Consider the following 21,563-nt stretch of genomic DNA (forward strand, 5'->3'; position numbering starts at 1 on the left):
GAACGGGTGGTGACGTGAGCAGCTTAGGTATAGTTTGAGCTGAGGGGCCCAATGCAGACGAGCCGATGGACGTCGCGTCGGAGCCTGTGTCTTCTGCTTGTCTCACTGGTCAAGAGTGGCGTTGTGAATGAGTTTTGTTGTTTCGCTAGTAGTAGTTTTAGAAGCAATAACCACACTCGTAGTAGAAGTGGCCGGTGCTGTTTTTTGCATGGTGCCATGCCCGGTGGTAACGGCTGTAATCACTGATTGACCCATTATCTTTCTATGAAAAATCTTACTTAGACCGTACCATAATCTGAACGATGATGTGACGACGACTTAGCGGATATAATCTACGGGATAAGACGACCCGTGGATAGCTCCGTCGTTTTAGTGTGTGCAGTTCAGATTTAGCTGTTTGCGAAGTTGCAGACACCGATAACCTCGCTGTCATGCGTTATAATACTACGCGTCTAGTATGAGACCAGGCAAAGTCGGCGGGACACGTTGAGATTAAAAGTAGTTCAATGAACATCGTGTACCTGTACACATTGCTGTTCGCGATACACCTGAACAGGAAGGCCGCGGGGCTGGTGTCGTGGCTTTACGCACTCCTCACAGGAAAACTGTGCCCGCGAAGGGGGCACTCACTTGCCTTCATAATGCACGTCGGCATTACGGAATTACTTACAGAGTCCCGTTGCGCCGGGCACTCCCTTACAGCAAAACAACTGTCGTTTCGACTGCATAGTTGCTAAGCAGCCAGTCGGATAGGCGTCCGAGACCGACATTTTTTATTTATTGAAACCAGTAAGATTTTAGTAAGAAGCCAGTATCATAAGCGAGAACGACTCTAATTAAACTAGTTTAGAGGTGGTTGCTCTAATCCTAGTAAGCGACAACTTATTATCTGTACAGCACAGCTGTACACGGCAGATAAAGCAGCGGTAAGTGCGTGTTGGATGATTATTCAGCGAGGCCTTCACTTAACTGCGTTGTTCATGAAATCAATGAACTCCGTGTGAATCTCACAACCTCGCGCGCCTTGCTACTTGAAGGCCGAGATCGGTCGATTAAATTCAAAAAAAGTTCAAGTCCTTCTGTGACGAAGAATATTGCTGTTTCAGTCATTTTAACATGGGTAAACTGCCAAAGTTAATAGAACGAATCTACAAAAATCGATCGACCCACAATAACAGTTCAGGTTAAAAAATTCGAATGCTAACTGTGCCGTGTCGTGTATATTTGGTTGGCTGGCGATCTAAATTGGAAATTTGAAGAACACGCTTCATCTGTACCACTGAACAATTTGCGTAGAGATCATTTTACTTCGACGCTGATTTGTTGCAATGTCACAAAAAGATTAATTTGAAAGAACAAGTAGATAGTCACTGAATAAAAAAGCCTATTAACTAGGCGATTTTACTTGTTAACAGGTCCATCCCGGCTGTTCTCTAATACACTTGCATTTCCTCTGGCCAAATCACCGATTCGGTTCGAACAAACGGATTGTATTATTTGAACTCCAAATAGGACACTAACGTTGTTGAATAGAAACTAAGCCTGTAGAAAATTTATGACCTAAATAAGTATAAACTTTCATCAAATCTATTTAAGCTCAAAAATAATGGATGACCTTGGTAAACGTTCGGGGGGCGTCCCCTTTACATTTCAGATAGCAAATCCATTATCGACCGTTCATTCATACAATGTACGCGTAATAGGCTCTCTTAAAGATCGAGACGGACTATTGACATTGATGTAACAGCGAATGGCCCGACAAAACAGCGTGGTGCGGTCTTTTGTGAAGCGCCAACTGTCCTATTCAATCATCAGCCGGCTATTCGTTATCCGTAAACTGTGAGCTACGAAGCAAAAAACCAGAAATCCTCTAACGCTACAGGAAGAATTAACAAATCAATAGTGAGTATCGTGAAAGTAAATATTTAACTAGCTAATCTAATCATGATCCTCTACATGTGACAAAGCGATTATCAAAATCAAATGCCGGGTGCGGTACAAACCGCTTGCTAAAGTAGATTTGATCATCAATTGATTGATTAGAGAATAAAGACCGATATAAAATATAGGTCTATAGAGGCACGAGCTGACTTGAACCTGGAGCTTTTAACGAACCCAAATTACTAAGGGACGATCTAATTCAAAGCTGAACTAACTTACGATCGTATATTGATAATTACCAATTGTCGAACCGACAAAATAATATCTTTCTGCAAACCCTAATATATCGACATCGCAAATTAATAACGTCACTTCTGTTATATTATGCGATATTCAACTCCTCAGGTCAGTTGCTGAGCGATATACGCTAGCCTTTCGAGTTTACGAAGTAAACCATTTGAGGACGCCACCTACTCCATCCACCGCGCACCCTCTCCCATTCGCCCCCCCATTGAGAAAGGGTAGTACAGGCTCCCGAAGTCTCAAGCAGAGAAAGAGCGAGCTGTGCCTTCCAGATGAACTCTAGCGTAGCTAAGCTGTAAACGCCCGCTTGGTATGCTGCGACAAGCGGCGAGCAGGCTCCCGGCCCAGGAGCAGCTTTTAGCTAGCCAAGAGCCAGAGATAGTCAAAATAAAGCAACGCGTCAGGTAAAGTGCCAGTTGTTTTGTTGTTCCTGGCCGTATTCGTTGCTAATTCTCTGCCCGTAGGCTAGTCATCGAGTCCAGCAGAGCTCCCCGGGCCGATGACCCATCCAGCAGTGATAAAATGCTGTTGTTATTTGAGGCGTCGCACTGCTCTGAGCGGCTCTCTTATTAGGCTACTCAAAATAACTACTAGGATGCTGTCGACTATCAGGAATAGGATCATAGCTCAACAAAAGGCTTACCGGAAATCGCCGACAATTTGCCAACTAAGTTAACAGAGACGGTTACAGCTACACTATGCCTTCCGTATACCCCACAGCGCATTCTACGTATCTGTACCGACAGCCACAGTTGTCGTTTCTTCGTTCCGATCACAGTGACAAGAACTGTGGTGGGTATCGTAGGGAAAACCCCAGCGAACGAACGCTCTACCAAAAGCAGAAGCTATTTAGTCTCGTCAAAATAGGTTGTGCCGAAAGCGACAGGCAAACGCGACAGCAGCGACAACGACAACTGGTACAAGTGCAGCCCAAAAAACGGCCGTAAAATAGTGTCACGCGTGTATTCTTCTGCGTCAGAATGACAAACCTATCTAACAACTATTTGTTGCAACAGAGTTCACAGGAATACGCAGGTGTGTCTGTGTACAAGACGCCAATAATATGATTACCGCTAATACAATCATAACAAGTGCCGCTCATGTGATCTTACATTACTGAATATCCATCACCACTGCTGCCTTATCGCCAACTGAGTAAAGCGGGTGGCGCGCCCCATTGGAAAAAAGGTTCACTTTGTACGGCGACAGTGTCGCTCTAATGATAACGCGCTGTAGGATTTTGTAATGTCCACACTTTTATACGGAATGACAACAACGCAACGATCTGCCATGCAAAGACGGTTACGGCTACTGACTGAGATCATTTTTGATACTGACCAACCAGACCCGAACTATAACCACAATAAACCTTTTATAGAAGTAGGATGTTTTCTTCATGTGGTCGAGTGCGCCGAATAAATGGTTTCATTAAATGCGTGAACGAATAGACGTGTCGCTGTGTGTGACTGCTGAGTAGAGTACTTCCGCCGGTAACTTCCTTTGTGCCTATATACGCGTTGAAGCTACGTGTGGATAATGGCCAAAAACAATATGATAGCACTGCACGATGCATAGCTTTCTGATTTGATAACTGTACGCATGTATATTTATAATCATCACAAAATAACAATACCAAATTCAATTAGGATTAAGCAGCGATGGAATCTTCGAATCAGAACAGAATGTAGCTTATTTCAACAATGTGTTCAATGCTTTAGAACCAATTAATCCCCGGGACAGACCTCGCGGTGTCAAAGATGCTCATGAAGCTAGCCGCGGACAGCATTCTGCTAAGCAGGATCATTATCAGTAAGAAACTTGAGGAACTCTGATTTGCGGACGAAAAGGATCCAACCCTGCTTGTGTTTGCCGAGAGAGAATATTTCTACGATACATTACATTCATTGTTTCAGCATTATAAAGCATTTAGTATAAAGAAACCATAATAGAATTGGCGTCTCCGCACACAAAGGTGTGCGTGATTCGGTGAGATTGTCAAGCTGCGTGCTTTTACAGGAAGCATCGCTGCTACCGCAGAACAGCATGGTGACCACGATATTTTGGTGCTTTCGTATCTGAAAAGAGGGATAGTTACCAAATAGAGGCCGAAGTTTGGAAATTGCTTGGAGTTGAACACGAAGTCAATTTATGTGCATACTAGACAATAAAGAAGCAAATACTTGTGGCACCCACCACGAAAACACAGTGAAGCGGACTAAAGCTTTTACGTAGTAGGCCAATGATAAGTATTATTTCTAACTAATCGTACTGAGCGCAAGTGTAGCTCCTAGTCGGACGTTAGTTCAAGAAGGATACATTAAATATTGGTATTGTAATTATTGTTTGGTTGTTAACGGATATTGTGTGCTAGTCTGGTTGCCTTTGTCGTTGTATCTCGTTCTGTCACGCCAGCGTCTGCACGCTGTTCGTTGTTAAGAGTGTCGTCAATTTCAACGCGAGAATGACTAGCGTTCAACGGAACATGAAGGTATGTATGAATATGCCGCATCTATGTAGCTATACGATAGCTAGCTATAGTGCAGATATCTATGCAGGATTCCCTATTAATATACAGTAGGCCTACATGTAAGTCATATAACAAATAGAAGATCAGGTTGTATCATCCTGTTTTAAGGGAATATGTCTTGTTAGTGCCGAGCGTCCATGTCGTCGCGCATGCACTCCACCGATGAATGAAGCACGCGCATACTTAATGCACGCAAATGTCAGAATCTGTCGCTAGAGTAAAAAGCGCTAGCTATTGAAATTCACTGCAGTTATTTATCATATCGATGTTTAAAACGTGCCTTTATAGATCAAAAGCAAGCTTCGTTACTTTCTGGAACAAAATTAGAAAGGACAACCTCTGGGACAAGGATTATTAGGGATAGCTCCTTATCCTATTATTCTCTCATTTTACGTCAGTTCTCAAGTGCAACACTGAGCAAAGCAATATGTATGAGTGTTTGATCTAAGCGAACATTATTAATATTATACACTTGTTATTTGTAGGAGCCTTACCTCCTACGCATACTGAATGAAGCTAATGTAAAATAACGACGACATGCTTCTTTTTCTGACGCTGTGAAATCGAATGAACCAAACATGGAGACGTAGAAATTTGTCAATACAATCATATATCGTTTGCAGTAGCTCTGTTTCCTCTCACTACTATTGCCATTGTTTCTCTCTAGAGTATGATACATGCTCACTCAGCGCCCATGGCCGAGCAATTGGGATCACAGACGCGTTCGCACCTCACAGATGCCGTGCAATCAACTTGTATGTAATATTATTGAGTACTGTCACCGATAGTATATTATTCGATGACAACAGGAAGATCGAAGTACGATTTCTCTCTGGGCGCTCACGATCGGGTACAATTTCCGCCGGCGTCCCAATATAGTTTCTGCTAGCATATATACATACCACTGTTGTTATTTCTCATATGTTTGACATGCTATTATAAAATGCAGGACTTAATAGAAAAAAAAAAAAAAAAAAAAGACATATTCGGTTAGCTCTAATCGCTTGTTTGACGTCAAAGTCAATATTGAAACAAACCAGAATATCTAATTATAGTTCCTTTGGTCTACGTGAGTCTGCTATCGCTTCCAGGCGTATTTACAATGAACCTTTTTATGATTTGTGGGAGAATATGTCATGTGTGATAGGGTCTACGGTTCAGTTGTTTCGGTGCTTCGTCTTCGATGTGTATAGATCATAAAGTTGAAGCGAACGAATGTTTACTTAAAGCTCTCAACGTATAATTAACTAAGAACTTTTTCACATGTTTAGGTCTTTTACTTTCAATTTAAGTATGCACCATTATTATCTACAATTTTCTACCGCTTGAATAATAAATGATTTGCCACGTTGCCGTTCAACTCTATGGTACAAATGTCTACGAAGTCTTCTGTCGGGATTCAAACATCATGTTGAAATTTAAATAATTTCCCGTTTGAGAAGTTATTGAAATTTAAAAACAGTAGTAATATGTTTCGATAACTCCTGCATTGTTGCTACCGCGATTCTTGCGGTGTGAGATTAAACGTTGTTGTACAAAACGAGTGGTTTGCGTCTGTTTATCCTCCGGTAGAATTCTTTCCGTCATTGCCTTTAATTGTTAAAAGTAGACTTCAGCCGTACACTAAGATGTAGTTGGTAATCAGACGTACAGGAGAAACTTTTTTTAGATATGTTGCCGGTTCGGTCACATCCTTCAACTAATGCGACATTCTACGATTATTGTAGACATTCATTTGTTCATTTGACCGAGGTGAAAAAGTATGGTATTTTCTGTGACCTGTGTATTAACGCCCGTAAACTCTGACACAATGTTTAATTTGTCATGATTTCAAGTTTAAAGTTGCCTTCCGTGATCTATTTCGATCAAACTCTGAATTTTCGGATTCGCTATGGTTCATTACGGTTCGCCTACTTAGAGCTCGACTAACGACATTCGAGCAGACGACCTCAGATTTCAGAAGACGAATGCAGTTTGAAAAAGGTATTGCAAAAATATCGCACTGTTATGAAATAGTGTCACCTTGAAATACGGAATTTATATATTATATCCAGTACGAGACAAACCAAATTTTAATCTCATATTTCAAGATGACGCTACATATATATATATATATATATATATATATATATATATATATATACAATGTTCGCCAAAATTTTGATATATTAGGAGCCGAAAAAGAAGAACTCAGGCCTCAACAGAACTGGGCTTTCTTGCTCTTTACTATTAAGCGGCAGAATCATCGTGGTTTATCTTTCTCTTGATGGTATTTAGTGTTTACTGTTAATCTCGCCTCGATATTTTTTCTTCAATAAAATAAAAGTATATTCATCTACAATTTCAACCGCTTTATCCCTTTTTTTTCCTGTTCATTATCTAGTTTTATATTGATATTGTGAACTGATATAGACATAAATATGAATGTTTATACTAGACCATATAGTGAACTTGCCCGATAGACGAGCACACACAGTTATTTCTAAGTATGACAAGGTCCACAACACCACAATTTAAGCGTGCTCGCTAATTTTGAGGTGCTTACTGCCTTGCATAATAAGTTTTACCTTCCCTCAAACGATGCTCGCTTGGTTCAGAAAAACATGCTTCGTTAGCCTATTAAAGCCTCAAGGGACGCTCATATAGTCTACATATAAGCACGCATCATTAGATTAGACAGGCACCATAAATGACTATTCATTTGCATTGTTGATGTACTTCATGTGATTGCGGCGCATCGCGTAATTTAAGCCTGTATTGACACGAATAGCACGTCCCGAAGTAAGCTGAGGTCAGCGATACGGTAGCGTGAACACCCTGTATCGATCGAGATATGGGACGGACCCACGCACGTCAGGAGGCCTATCGCCGTTGTGATTCAAAGATTTCAGCTAGTGGTGTTGTATGTGAAACTCACGACGATTCTGCTCGAGTACCCTGCACTCTTCTTTCCGCATAACATTACCAAGGGCTTTAAGCAGATTCACTGATCCATACCGGGGCCGGCTGGGTGGCTGAGGGCAATGAGGTACCTACCTGTCGTATCGACAGCCTGAGTTTATAACCAGCGTTATCGTTTGCGATGTCAAATTGAGAAAAGAGAGGCCGAAAGATATAATGTTATAACTGTTACAAGTTAACGCGGCTGATTTTGAAATTGAATAACACACGCCGCTAGCAGACGAACTTTGGCTGGTGAATGCTCCAGTTTTCTAGAAACTTACAAGTGGAAAACACTGCGGAAACTCATAGAAGACAGGTGAAGATATAAAGCAAGCAATCCTTAAGCCAAGGCATCCTACGCGAACGATGCAAACGTTTCAAAAACAGAGACTGGGGTGCTGATGATTAGCGAGGAAGTAACCAGATGTCGAGACCCGCAAAATAAGAACACACTACCGCTTTTCACCTATAGTCTAAAGGACTTGTTCGCCAAAACTTGCATTTCGTACGTTCCATGTGACAGAATGATAACCCCAGTACTGAGAATGCGAAAAATGAATAAAAAATAGGTCGCCGTGTATTGGTTCTAATTTAATTAGAAATGCATGGAATGTATTTTGTGTGCGATTGTGGAGCATACGGTCGCTCAAGATGAGCTTAGCCAGAGAAAAAGCAGACTAGACAATGGCGTCGGCCTGAAAAGAAATCGAATTTGAGTAATTTCGAACATAAGATGATGACAGGATATGCTTATACATCTTCATATTACACCAAGTACCATTTATGCTGATAGTATAATTCAGCTCTCTCGGTGTATAAGTCTTGTTATACGATAAATCATAGTCAAGTACAGCTCACCTACTACTTCTCGTCGCTCACCGGCAAGCAAACGTAGCTTATAAGGTTGCAAACTTAAATGAACTAGTCCTTTGGAAGTACTATGATTCAAAGTGCTCTCTTGATCCGTTTATTATGTATATATGTTACTACGGGTGCTACTCATAATTTGCACTGTCAACGTAAATTTTCACAAGTGTATATATATACGTTCCTACCTTTAGCTCTTTGGTAACAATGACGAAATAACGACAAGTAATACACTGCGCATTTCTAGCTTTCTTCTTCGGGCAACGAACTGCTGTTTGTCTACTCAGTTAGATGAAAAGACGGCGTCCTTTACGCGCGTGGCCACGTATACACACGCACAGTTTAGCCGAGCAGAACGGCAGCAACGTTATCGTCTATTACCGTTCTGAATTCACTTGGTCGAATCCCAGCAGTAGCTGTCCAAATGGGGCAGGTCAGAAAACACCACTATTAAAGTTTTTGCAGATCAGATCCACTTTGTCGACGTGGTTCGATGATGAGTTTTTATGCCTACTGAGGAAAACATTAGATAATAGTGCTGCTTACGCTGATGGTGACGGTGGTGACTGTTCAAATTTCCCCGAGAACCCCCACTGCAATTGCCGTTTCTGCTGGTTCTTACTAAAAACCCTGTTGATGGTGGCAGATAATCTTCATCCAGTAGTTTTGCTTGGTATCCTTCGACATTTGTAAAGCACACCGCATCAGAATGCTATACGGTCGCGTTAACCACAGCAGAGTAGTTACAACGTTGTGGCAGTCGAATATAGCGCGTTTTTCCATTTGGCAAATACCACAAATGTGCCGGCTTCAGGCCGTAATTAGAATAGCCTACTACCACTACTTTCAGGAGGCGAAATGTGGTGCCAGAGTCTCGCTATGACCCGAAGTACTGAATCACAAGACGCCAATAGCGGAAGCTCATAGTATCGTATCGATTAGTCTTAATTAGTCGGAAAGACATTCTAAAAGAGTTCTATCAATATCGCATACATTGTGCGATAATGATAATATATTTACGATGATCCGAACCGAAAACGTTGTGCGGTGCATATCTGTTAACTGGGTGGTCGGTGCTGCTGTAGACGTCCTATTTTTATTGTTTATTATTATTATTATTAGCCAGTTCTGACGTGTTCTTGCTGCCCAAATTAAGAATGATGCCGTTCAATATGATGCTGATATCGTGAAGAAATTCGTCAAATATCTACATAAACAAATGAAACAAGAGCGCTCGTTACCACAAACTCGTCTTCGTTTTAGAGGGCAGTTGAAATCCGTTTCACCATAACGAAACTGCTCAGGACAAACCACTCAGGACTGTTTAGATAAATGCGAAAGTAACAGTTGCATACAACGGCTAGATCATCCTCATAGAATACGGAATGGATAGAACAAACGATCCTTTCTGAATTTCGCTGTTTTGGGATCAGCTACAGAAGCAGCATATTCCAATCCAATCAGTCGAGTTGTTATCTATTTACCATTCTGTGTCTACAGGCGTATTCAGCGACTTTTTCAAGTTGTTTAGAGCAGATCCGAGTTGAAGATACTATTTCTGCATCAAAGTGGAAAGGTATCGAACCAAACAGAAGTTATTTTTTTCCCCTAAATTGGTAACGACGATAATAATGGAATCGTCTCGAAACGAATCATTGCTGCTGCCATGAGAGCAGCATGGGCGAGTAATTGCTGAGTCGACCACAACATATAGAATACAATATAGTTCTAATGTGCATTCTATAGAAACATATATATGGAGTGGGTAGACACATTGCTTCGATCTTAGGTGACTCACCGGGCTAAACCAGTTCATGATTAGGGATGGCAATAGATGTACACATGTATATGTGATATGCAAGTATTCATGTGGTGAAGAATATGATATCGAGAAGCATCAAACGGATTCATATAGGGGACATTTTGCGGTAACAATAAAACAGTTATTCAATATATGTGTATCTGTGTGTTTGGTGAGCCTAGGGTGCTATTCTTTTCCCTATATAGGGAAACTATTCTTTTCGAGTGTGCTTATCGTAATAAGATGAGTAAGTCGACAGAGAAAGCGAAATCACTGCCATGTTTGTTGGCTGGACTAGTGTCGTTGCTGATCAGCCTGGTTCACTTCACCTTGTCTGCTGCGGGTACCTTTGTGCGTGCGACAATTCCTGTTGAATCGCCAATAGTGTTCGACCGCTGCTAACGGCCAGAATCGCACGCCGTCGCCGTTTAGGTAGTAGAAGATTGTGATGGGATAATCAGTCACTTTTTTTTTCATCACTACTTGTACGAAACGAAGTTTTTCTGGCCTTCAGACGGGTGGGATAGCAGTTGGCTTGCGTTATATCTGCTCATACACATGCTCGCGCTGAGTAGTGCGGTGCTGCTCTGCCGACGTTAAGTATCAGCGAAATACCTGGAATAATGCAGCTGTGTGTCGTCGAGAATTCGTCGTTGACGTACATGCTCGTGTGAAGAATCTGGCCAGTAAAGACCGAAAGGCTCTATCGTAGCGAGCAAGAGATCCGACAACGTGACGCTGCTAATAACAAACGTCGTCGCGCACATTACCAGATTTATCATCAAGTTTTAGCGCATGGTCAGAGCACGTTCGTGAATAACGTTACCAGCGAAGATTGAGCATCAAAATGGACATAAGTCTCGCGATCCACAGCAGACAATCTAACTCGACTAAGTTAGGAGAGACACGTAGATGATGCAGTATACAATTATACATAAGCTAGGTGCATAGCACTTTAAAGCGTCGGGCTGATTCCTCGTGTTAGATGGTGATTCGTAACAGGCTGAATGAATACTGGGAAATCATGAGAAACAGCCTTCTGTTGATACTAGTCATAATTATGTAGCGGTACGCGCTCAGCCCATACTCAGAAGGCGTCTATCATCTGTATGCTATAAATTACAATTTAAAGTTATTTTTCTAATTCTTACTTATTTATTTTGAGCAATGAATAGGCAGCATTTTGTTTATGTACGAACTCGCAGATTTAAGGTTCTGAAATTTCTGCTTTTCGCCTGGGTAATAATTACTATGGTATATCTTTCTAACATGCGCTCGGTCCGGTTAATGCTTGGTCAAGAAAATATTTACGTTTTAAACTTAGCACGTTTCAGTCGAGTTTCTACTTCTTTGCAATGGATCGACTGCGGCAGGATTTAGTGTGCTGTCTTGTACTTGTCCGTCAATAAACATGAACGAATTCAACCCTCACTTGAATTAGATGAACGATTCAATGCTAACCGGTACCATAAATCTGTTGATAAATTACTAGCTGTTGGAATAGGTAAAGGCATTGTTTCTTCGAATAAGTTCTTCTAATACTATGCTATTTTTTAATCGAATTCGTCCGTTAGTTTTTTCTTCGATTGAGTCGTCATGAACGGAAACGTTCTCGATGCTTTTCTTTTAGTCTTCGACGCCTGACTGGTTGTACGTTGTTCATAAATCCTTATACAGCTACTGTATCTGTAGTTAATCACTTAGATGTTGAGGTTGTTTGATCAGGATATACGCCACCCAAAGTAATGACGGTCCTTGCACAGTTTTACAGAAAGTTAGTTGGAAACAGACCGGTCTAATTAAGCTTACAGAACCTTTCACATCCTAATAAGCTATTTATTTTTGAATTTCTAGCGTATACATTGATTGTAGTGGTGCGCACTTGTTGGACAGACGAGTAACCGGAAAAAAATCACAATTATTACTATCTTCTCCTATATTCAAGTACAAGTTTCACCTATATACTACAAACGATATCTAATCTGAGCGTGTGCATGTATCTGGAACAGCCTTTACATGGCCGTTGTTAGTGATCAGCTGCTACAACCATCGACTCCATCAATTCCAATCATTACCAACAATTCGCGTGTTCCCATACAGAACGTATTTAGCGCGCACATTACCGTTGCGCAGATTTCTTCTTCATCACTACTGAGCTGGGTCTTTTCCGCTACTGCTCATACCGTTATCTGAACGTTTTTATCGACGCCAGCGACCTCGGCCACGGCCCTTGATGTGTTTCGTACCGATCTAATCAATTATTTCGTTGCTAGAGTATAGCTGATGCTGATCTGTTTGCGAACTCGGTCGAAGGCTTTTTTTGACGTTTGCTATGGTTTTATATAATTGAACGTCGTCACTTCTGCTTACATCAACTCTACGCCGGCATCAGTTTTTCCATTGCCTTAGCGCTATTTTTACAATTTCACTCATCGCACTAATTGTCGTGTTTGGCAAAAACTAAAAAAACATAACGGCAATCAAAAATTGTCGTGCAGCAATTGAGCAACGAGAAAGGGAGAGAGAAGAAGAAAGGGGAAGGAACGGGGAAGCAAGCTTCTTACAGTTTCCTTAAAAAAAAAGCCAATGCAACGACTATAGCAACCAAACGGGGTTCAATGATGCCATCATAACGTCTGAAGCGATGCAGCTGATTTTAGGTATTATAGGTAAAACATTAAAGTAGTTAAGAAGCTAAACCTTTGTGGGGTATCGTTTCAAGTCAATTTATTGATATTGTTTGGTTTCTGTAAGCAAAATGCTAGTAGCATATCGTTAAGTTGATTGAATCGAGCGATCCTCACTATACTATTTAACTAAGTTGACTTTTTAACCTCCTCGACTAACATATTGTGTGAGTAAGTCCTATCAAGAATCGCCTCTTTGGTATACCATCAAGTTCTCACCCTTACCCCACCACGTTCATCAGTCCAACCGGAATGGATTTCGTTGTATTTATCGGGGGCTTCTACGACATACTTATGAAACACCGTGGTAATTATACCCTATTAGCCAATGCTGAAACCTAAACCAGCGATCGCCGTATGTTTATATTTACCATGGCAATGCACTCAACGAGAATTGCATTCACACCACCTCGCTTCTAAACAAATCGACTTCGTGATACATGAGTCCATAGATAAGTTGAACACGCACAACCTTATACTTTGGGATATATAGTTACATTGAGACGGTGTCACGTCCTCGCGATATTCCATAGCCTCAATAGTGATCGTCATATGAGCAAAAACGCAACACGTGACGCCCTGTGACGGGCGTAGGATAGGATAACAAGCAGCTATTGTTTCGTTTTAAACATTTGCAATTATTATGCGCTACAAATAGTTTCAGCAAGAACGAAATCCTACCACCAAGTTAAAGGCCAAACGGAAAACGTCCATTTTTAAATTTTCAGTATTAGATAGAAAGATTTTTTCAAGAAAACAAATCAAATATCGCAATAAATTCATCATCATTCTTTTCTCTTTATAACAAGTAACCACCGTCCACCGACTGCTTAAACCAAAACATTAATTGGGGTCTATAAATAATAATAAATAATTAGTTTTAACAACTTGCAGCCTACAACAGCTAAGCTAATGCTCTCTGTCAATGGGTCGGCCGCTAGTTTTCTCCTTAACTTAGTACATTAACTACGTTTTCTATAAGGCAGTTACTGTGACCACGATCAGAAACGTTTCATGCCGTACGTAAAGGACGTTGATCTTAAATACCCCTCATGTGCTAAGATCGTACACGTTCGATGGATATTTTTTAATTCCTCTCTTTTGGCACCTAAAACGATGAAGCTCTCAATGTGTCGTTCTCGAAACGAGATAGACAAAGCAGAAAGGTGTCGTCGTCGCTGTTGTTCCTATTGCTGCTGCTGTATCAAAAGTTATGAGGCATATAACAGAGGGTGGTGCCACGAAGCTTATTTGGTGCCAGTTTCATCGGTACTTTCGCCGTAAGTTGATATTGCCCATTGCCTACTATGGATTTATCAGTATTTATAGATGGTGCTTATAATTAGTGATTACTTCCTGGCGACTGCATGCGGACGCTGTTCTGTTCCAGGGAAGGCAGAACAGAAGGATCCACGGCAGAAAGACCAGATATAAAATCATCAATCTTTTGATTCTGCGCCCTCGGCGGTCGCAGCAGTAACAAGAGGCCATCTTACCAACAGTGAACCTAACTCGACGTTTATTCGAAGCGTTTTCGAATAGTGACCGATAGAAATGGAAGCAGAGCCCATAAAAAAAAAACTGATTTGGCTTTTCGCACTTACCCTATTTAGTTTGAATCTTTCTTTTCGGCTTGGCCACTCTCTCTTATTTTTTATGGATTTTCGAGGACGACTCTATGGTACGTCTCTGATCAAATCGACGGAAGCTGAAAGTAGTAAGGTGAGGAGAAAATAGTAAGGCAATCTTAATATTCTGCTGGTGGCACACTATAGTTTTAATAATAATTATCCGACAATATATTAATAATAATAATGAACCGAGCTTGTCCCATTGGTGGAGCATCTTCTTTCTATATGGCTTCTATTAAATAAACTAATCGTGGTCACAATAGGTGAATGGCTGCCTTAAGAAATCCCAAAATGTTTTAACAAAAAAATGTGAGCGGCTGATTAGCATCCAGCATTCAACAAGCAGACACGCGGAAGTTCGTCTGTTTCTGTAATAAAAACAACATGATACTAATAATTATTATTTGACAAATTCATACACATCGATGCGTGCGGGTCCTAGCAGCCCGCAATGATTTCAGTATTTGCTACAGGCTAGATTTTGTTTTTCTTTGCCCTTTGTGACTCCCGCAGGGCCTTAAAGTACTTTATTCTTTCGTTTGTATCACAGTGGCGATACTACGTTTGCAACATTTCAACGGAAACGTCTTGGAAGGTGGCCGGCAGCAAAATATGGTCTTTTCGAATCGAAACCCGGTCGAACCAGTATTTTAGAATACATGCATACAAAAGCAACATACATGTAGTTCGAATTGAGTAGAATCCAAGTAAACCTCAGGTCGAGCTAAGACAGTGTTGGGATAGCGATCTCCAATGGAAAATATTTGTACCTGGGCCCCTCACACCGTGCGAGTGTCCCGTGATGCCTATTTTGTGACACGTCCTGTTTTCCATCGTTGCTCTTGTTTGTTACTTGATGCTTATGGCTCCTGCCAGTATGAGCACACAATAAATTCTGGGGGAACGCTTTTTAGGAGTTAATACTGTATACATTATATGTGTATAGCGATCGTGCAGTAAGAATACCCATCACACTTTGGTTTACTTTATTGGTAGGGAAATGCTTGTGTCGGGACAAGGACCATGCTTATAAATTAAACGGCTGAATACGAAAGCGACATAATTCTTTGAAATATTTCGTTAAACATAAATTATTTAGTAACATAAGTTATAATATTTCAGTTATTATATATATTATATTGTCGATCATGTCGATTGCGTTGCATCGACTGTATAACGTTAAGTTTGCCGCTTTGTGTTGGCCTTTCATTAAAAAATCAAAAAACATATTAGCTATTCCAGTGCAAAAGAGCATACACATGACCCATTTACTGTCTCCTTAAGCTGATCAATACTGATTTGAAGTAGGTATAATACAAGATATTTAGGTTCCATCCAAGTCAACTTGCTATTATATGGCATGACGATGTTAATAGTGCACACAAGCATCGACTGTGTGGCTCGTGCGAGTGAAAGTCACTTTGCGGCTGACCAACTGGTACCTTGTCTCAGTCAGGAGTCAAAGGATGATTCTCATATCCTGCTACACTAGTGTTCATATCTGTGATTTGCTACGATACTGTTTTTCAGACACGTCGTATTAATACTGAAAAACTTCGACCGTCAACATGTAAAACAAACTGCATCGTGCGTACACTTATATATAGTTGATAAGTTTATAGGTTTTTGAGAAATAACTGTCTTAGTATTTGTGCGGTAAATTGCAAGACTCAAGACAATTATATCAAGTATTATACATTGAACTCAAATATAATCTACATCTCAATACCTATTTGCGAGAGCGTCGTGGTCTGAGCGACACGAAGTTATACGCATCAATTACTTGCTAGCAATGGCTGCCAGAAAACACCAGTCCTTTCATTAATCTTTCAGATTTTTGTTACATTCGATTAATTTCCACCTAACTATCTCGAGAAGTAACCAAATTCGTTTTTGGGTCAATGATGTTACGCTACATGTATATGGGCTGGCGTCTCCTAGGTAATGTATTTGCGCCTGTAAATGGGTTTACTCCATCTCTTTGTGCTATGTATTATTATATTAATGCCTATATATTTCGGCGGGCGTTCAAAATAAAGCTTATTGGATGAGGACACTATTATCACTACCACGTAGTGCAAGTGTTCACGTTATATACGATACATCATCACTTCTATAAACCACGAACACTCAGTGTCAAATTGATTCTTCCTCTTAATTGTCCATGATAGAATGTGTTTCGCCTATTTCACTCCTGGCTGTACGCTTTCTGACGGCCTCTTTTATATCGTCATGTGTCCCTAACGGTCACTTCGAGTCATCCTTCTGCTGATGCTGTTCTTATTATCGATATGCTGTTGTTGACGCTACTGACGCTGACGGCTGCTAAAGCATAATTCTTCCAGAATCGACAGAAGATAGAAAATATCTTCGTTTCTGTAACTGCGTTACGGTGCCTTGATGAATCGTTTGCTTGACGTTTGGTCGCTCACCGTCTGGCGACAGTCATGCCGACGGTGGAGGGTGGCTAGGTGCGAGCTTAAGCAGGAAAACAGATCTGGGCTTCCAGCGAAAATGTGCAAGAAAGACCGGGGCAGCAGCTAACTACCACCGCTGCTTTTGTTGCTGTCGCTCCTGAAGCAAACGCCGCCTTCATCTAGAGGCGCGGTCGCGACCGTGTTCCTGTCATCTTCGGCACCATCATCGGTATCGGCGTAGTGACGAGCCGGTTGTTTCCCCTCTCTCTCTCTCCCTCCTTGGAGTAGTCCATGTCCATTGGGGCCGTTCGATGCGATTCCATTGCACGGACAAACTAACGAACGGCAAGTCGAACTAACCGACCAACGAATAGACCGATCCATCCGAGGCGATCAGTGCGACGTAGTGCGGCACTGGCGTTTGCGAGGACTCGTAGGGCAGCTAGACGACGCCACAGCAGGCAAGCCAAATCACGCTGGCGAGGGCTAACAACATGCGCTTTCATCGGTAAGCATTCACCGTTCGAAACAACGACAGCGGCGGCGGACGTAGAAGGGAGCTCGCGGCCCATTGGTCCTATAGTAGTTTGGAAAACGCACAGTCAGTTCAAGCTATCGCTGACGGGAGAAACACCGCGGGACAACGGTATCCGCGCTAACCGGTGCTACCGCTTAGGGCCGGCCACGATTGCAGATAACCGAAAAGGCAAGAACGGATGCGCGTGGTGTTGTGGAAAAGAAACAAATGACTGGTTAATTTTTTTCAACGGCTTCAAGTACATGAACCGATAACAAAATTGAATAAAAGATGGAGCTTAGGTCTAATAGGCTGCTCCAGCTTTTATGGTCATACTGCAAGAGCCGAATAGCACGCCGTACCCTGTAGATATGCTGCTATCTGCTATAAGACCACATTAAGTGTATGTAAGCGACCTCTGTAGTGAAAATATACTTAGTACCAAGGAGTTTGTTTCTGTCGTGAGTGTTGTGTTGGGATCCCCACTGCGTCATCGTTATTCCATCGAAAAGTGCCAAGAATACTTTCTTACAGTGGAACCAGAACTATTAGAACGATTCGATTCACCCTGCCTAGTGTTATATCGAAAGTGTATGAGCAAGCTTGGGTTGATAAAATCATGGAGCTCCGTTAACAAAAGGGACATTTGCAACTGTGTTTTGTTGAATGCCGTCATCTCCAGCGAGAACTCATTTTTACTTAAGTGGATTTTTTTAGCGATGATCCGAAGGTCAGGCTTGCCCAGTGTATTCCAAGGTGCAGATGATAAATGCCCGACACGTTGGCAGGCAGATTATGCTTGACAATGATAACAGGCAGTACTCAACGTAAACTACCAAGCGAAACAAACTGCTGACCAGCGATGACGACGGCTATACAAACAACAGTTTTCTGCGTAAGCATGAGCATTGTGCCGTTTTAAGGCTTTTACCGTTGCCCTATCGCAGTTCGGAGCAACTTCTACAGCAGCAATAGCAGAAGTGCTAGGTTTATCGAGCGAGGAGTGTCACGATGCTGGCGGGAACGGCGAGTTTTGGTTAGCGCATACTAATGGTCAATTAAGCGCGTACTATAGAAAGCAAGGGAGATATTGAAGATTATTTCTAGCCTTTCGTATATCTTTCATTGATTAGCGCTCGAGACGTTGCCCTCTGCTGCACAATCGTTGCCGTGCATGGTTCACTTCTCATACACGTTTACGTATACAACTAGAAAAAAAGAGAATTAACGAACGGTACAGAAAGAAAAAGGGATGAGCGCAAGTGAATATTAACAGTAACAATAGATAGAGTCCGCTCAGACTGTGTGTGGAGGCTCTTTCAGTTCCTGCAGCTTGACTGGTAGACGTCTGGCTGTTAGTCGCCGGCTCGACCTCTTCTTTGTCGCGCTCTTTAGCTGCATTTTCTATCTGTGGCAGCGTGTTCCGGAGTGACACGGCACGGGCAGCGTTTGCCGCTCATTGTGAGTTTTGTGCTGTTAGACGCTACTGCATCGATAGATTGGGATCCATTTGCTCTATATGTCGGGCCTCGTGGTACTATCTCTTACTGTTAACGTAGTTGCTCGGCTGATCGGGGCCTCTCAGATCCGGGCTACAATCCAGAAGAGCCTGTAGGGGGAGCAACCCAAGAAGGCGATTCGATTAGAAAGAGAAAGGAAAGGCTGTGCCGGCTACTACCGCTAGTGGCACTGTTACCAACAGTAGCATTACAGCTGCACATGACAGAACGCGCCTTGTGCTGAGAGGCAACGAGAATAACGCCGACTAAGACAGCAGGAACCGACATAGAGATACCGAGGTATGGAGAGAGAAAAAGAGAGCTCGCAACATAAGGGGATCGTAGCTCGCTCGTGAATCTCACTTAACTCTAGGACAGATGCAGCTGGACCAATCAAAATTAAGAGCTGGCGAGTAAAAGCCGACAAGCGATCCTTTAGCACGCTTTGCATCAACAACAAGAAAAAGTTAGGAAAGCATTTGGCGCTAGACGAGACGGCGTACACGAGATAAGACCGGTCGGTCCAATATAGGACAGCAGTCTCGTTGCTTATGCTTCCATCGGAGGTTCGCGCACTCACAAGACTACGGCTCTCAGGGACTAAGAAGTGCTGGCATATATTTGTAGAACGGTCCGAGGAAAGTTCGATCTGCTCTTCATCTACACCGACCGACGTTGATTGGATAAATCTCTTCCTCTGTCTGATGAGCATGTTCGCTTGCTGGATGAGCGTAATCATCTTGTCTGTTCCAAAACGATCAGCGAGTTAGTTGTAATAGTTGCAGTAGCTGTGAACAGAGCACCGAAAATTCCGTTTCGTCGTGCATTCAGACAGCGGCGGCTAAGCAGTAAACAGTTGAACAAAGAGGCCGATACCATGGATGTTCGTGAGATGAACCAGCTCAATCAGGCCCGAGATGGTCTTCGAAACGCCACTGTCACCACGACAACAGCCATCCCTTCGAATAATAACACCAACCACCTCAACATCAATAACAGTATCAGCAATCATAAAGACAGCGGTCATGGCGTTCTTCAAAACAGTGCTGGAAAGCCCTCTGCAAGGGATAGGGTCAAGGTACGATCCTGATAATGATTTCATCTATTGCTGCTATACGTTAATGAAATAATTAAGTCGACTTGGTCTTTTTAAGATGGGGAAAGAAGCACGTTGCTTTATAGGCTGACTACAGAGAACAGTATTTTGAAAATTGCTATATAAATGTATATAGTTCAGACGTATTTGTGAGTTATCACCACTATGATTGAGGAAGAGATTGTCTCTTGTGTTGTGAACTGCTTTGTTGATCGAAAATGATGTGCTGGCCTATTAATGCAAGCTGACCTATTCAATCGATCTGGTACAGCAGCAATTTGGTATAGTTATGAACTTCAAATTGGGGCATCTACCTGTATACTGAAATTTTTATTAGTTATTATTTTTTTTTGCTGTTTATATTTATTACTTAAGGATCATGAAATGGCTCATGTCACAAAGAGGAATTTACGCATAACTATATAGTAGCGTCGAGCTTTATATATATACACCAAGACAAAATAGCAATTCGTAATTTCATATTTGTCCATAACTTGTCAAGTTGGATTTAGCCTAAGTATACTAGGAAGTATATTAGCCCACCTAAATATTACCATTAATATTGGGAACAATCAGCATGGCAATTCCCGACTCTTCATTTCGGCTCATCTTTCATTGCGCGACAATGTTCAGTGATAGACATGTCGTATTACAATATTATTGTAAGACAATTACCCTAATAGCACCCCTACCGCAGCTTTATCGTAACAGCCCGTACCTGTTACAACAGAAGCGTCCCATTTTTAAATAGTCAAGACTAACTCACCTATTGATAATTAGTAAGTTATGCATTGTGGCTTCTTCTATTTCGTTCTACAGTTCCACGAATAATTGGCACCGTCGTCTAATCAACAACGTAATCGTCATCACCGCCATTTCTCTTCATTAATTATAGTAGTCAAATCTTCAGTCTATCTTGAGTTCATCTCTATGACAGTGCCTTGCCAGCCCTTATGAAATCGCTATTCACATATAAAACACGTAATTGTTATGCGAAACGCTGACTTAATTTTACGTTGAATTACGTACGGAATAAATTAGCATGGAGGGTGCCTCAAGAAGCTACTGAACTGTCTGTATACAGAACAAAACATGGAACAGAGAGCTAGTGCTATACTGTGCCGCATTTCCTACTGATCCACAATTTTAATAAGAATCTGTTTTTTATTTGAAATGGGTTAATTAAAATACGACTCTCCAGTAAGCTACTATTACGCTATGACAAAGTTATAATAGTCGTCGTATGTTGCTAAGACCGCAGTAGCATTAGGTCGCAGCTTTCGGGAACGCACCAATGAAGGTTTCCCCGATTTAACCGAGTGCTCTCAACGAACATTCGTTGCCTTTTTCTCCTTATTGCAACTCCTACTTCCAAAAGATAACCTTGCTTGGTC

General features: G+C 41.7%; 1 protein-coding gene across 5 annotated transcripts in view; it reads left to right on the top strand.

Annotated features, from left to right (window-relative positions):
* Window positions 1-21,563, top strand: part of DAAM (disheveled-associated activator of morphogenesis-like protein) — a 135,205-nt gene that overhangs the window by 20,626 nt on the left and 93,016 nt on the right. For 2 of the 5 annotated variants that reach the window (XM_022789546.2, XM_086979478.1), the window contains exons 2-3: window positions 1,655-1,902; window positions 2,287-4,672. The exons of 1 other annotated variant lie outside the window; for it this stretch is intronic. In XM_022789546.2, the coding sequence (XP_022645281.1) occupies window positions 4,646-4,672 (27 nt within the window). In that variant the 5' untranslated portion in view covers window positions 1,655-1,902; window positions 2,287-4,645. Of the gene's footprint in view, window positions 1-800; window positions 927-1,654; window positions 1,903-2,286; window positions 4,673-16,768; window positions 20,152-21,563 lie in introns of those variants that run through there. 2 more of the 5 variants (XM_022789545.2, XM_022789543.2) reach the window with 2 other exon arrangements.

The sequence above is a fragment of the Varroa destructor genome, unplaced genomic scaffold (assembly GCF_002443255.2).
Source record: "Varroa destructor unplaced genomic scaffold, Vdes_3.0 BEIS01000002.1, whole genome shotgun sequence".
Taxonomy (NCBI): Eukaryota; Metazoa; Arthropoda; class Arachnida; order Mesostigmata; family Varroidae; genus Varroa; species Varroa destructor.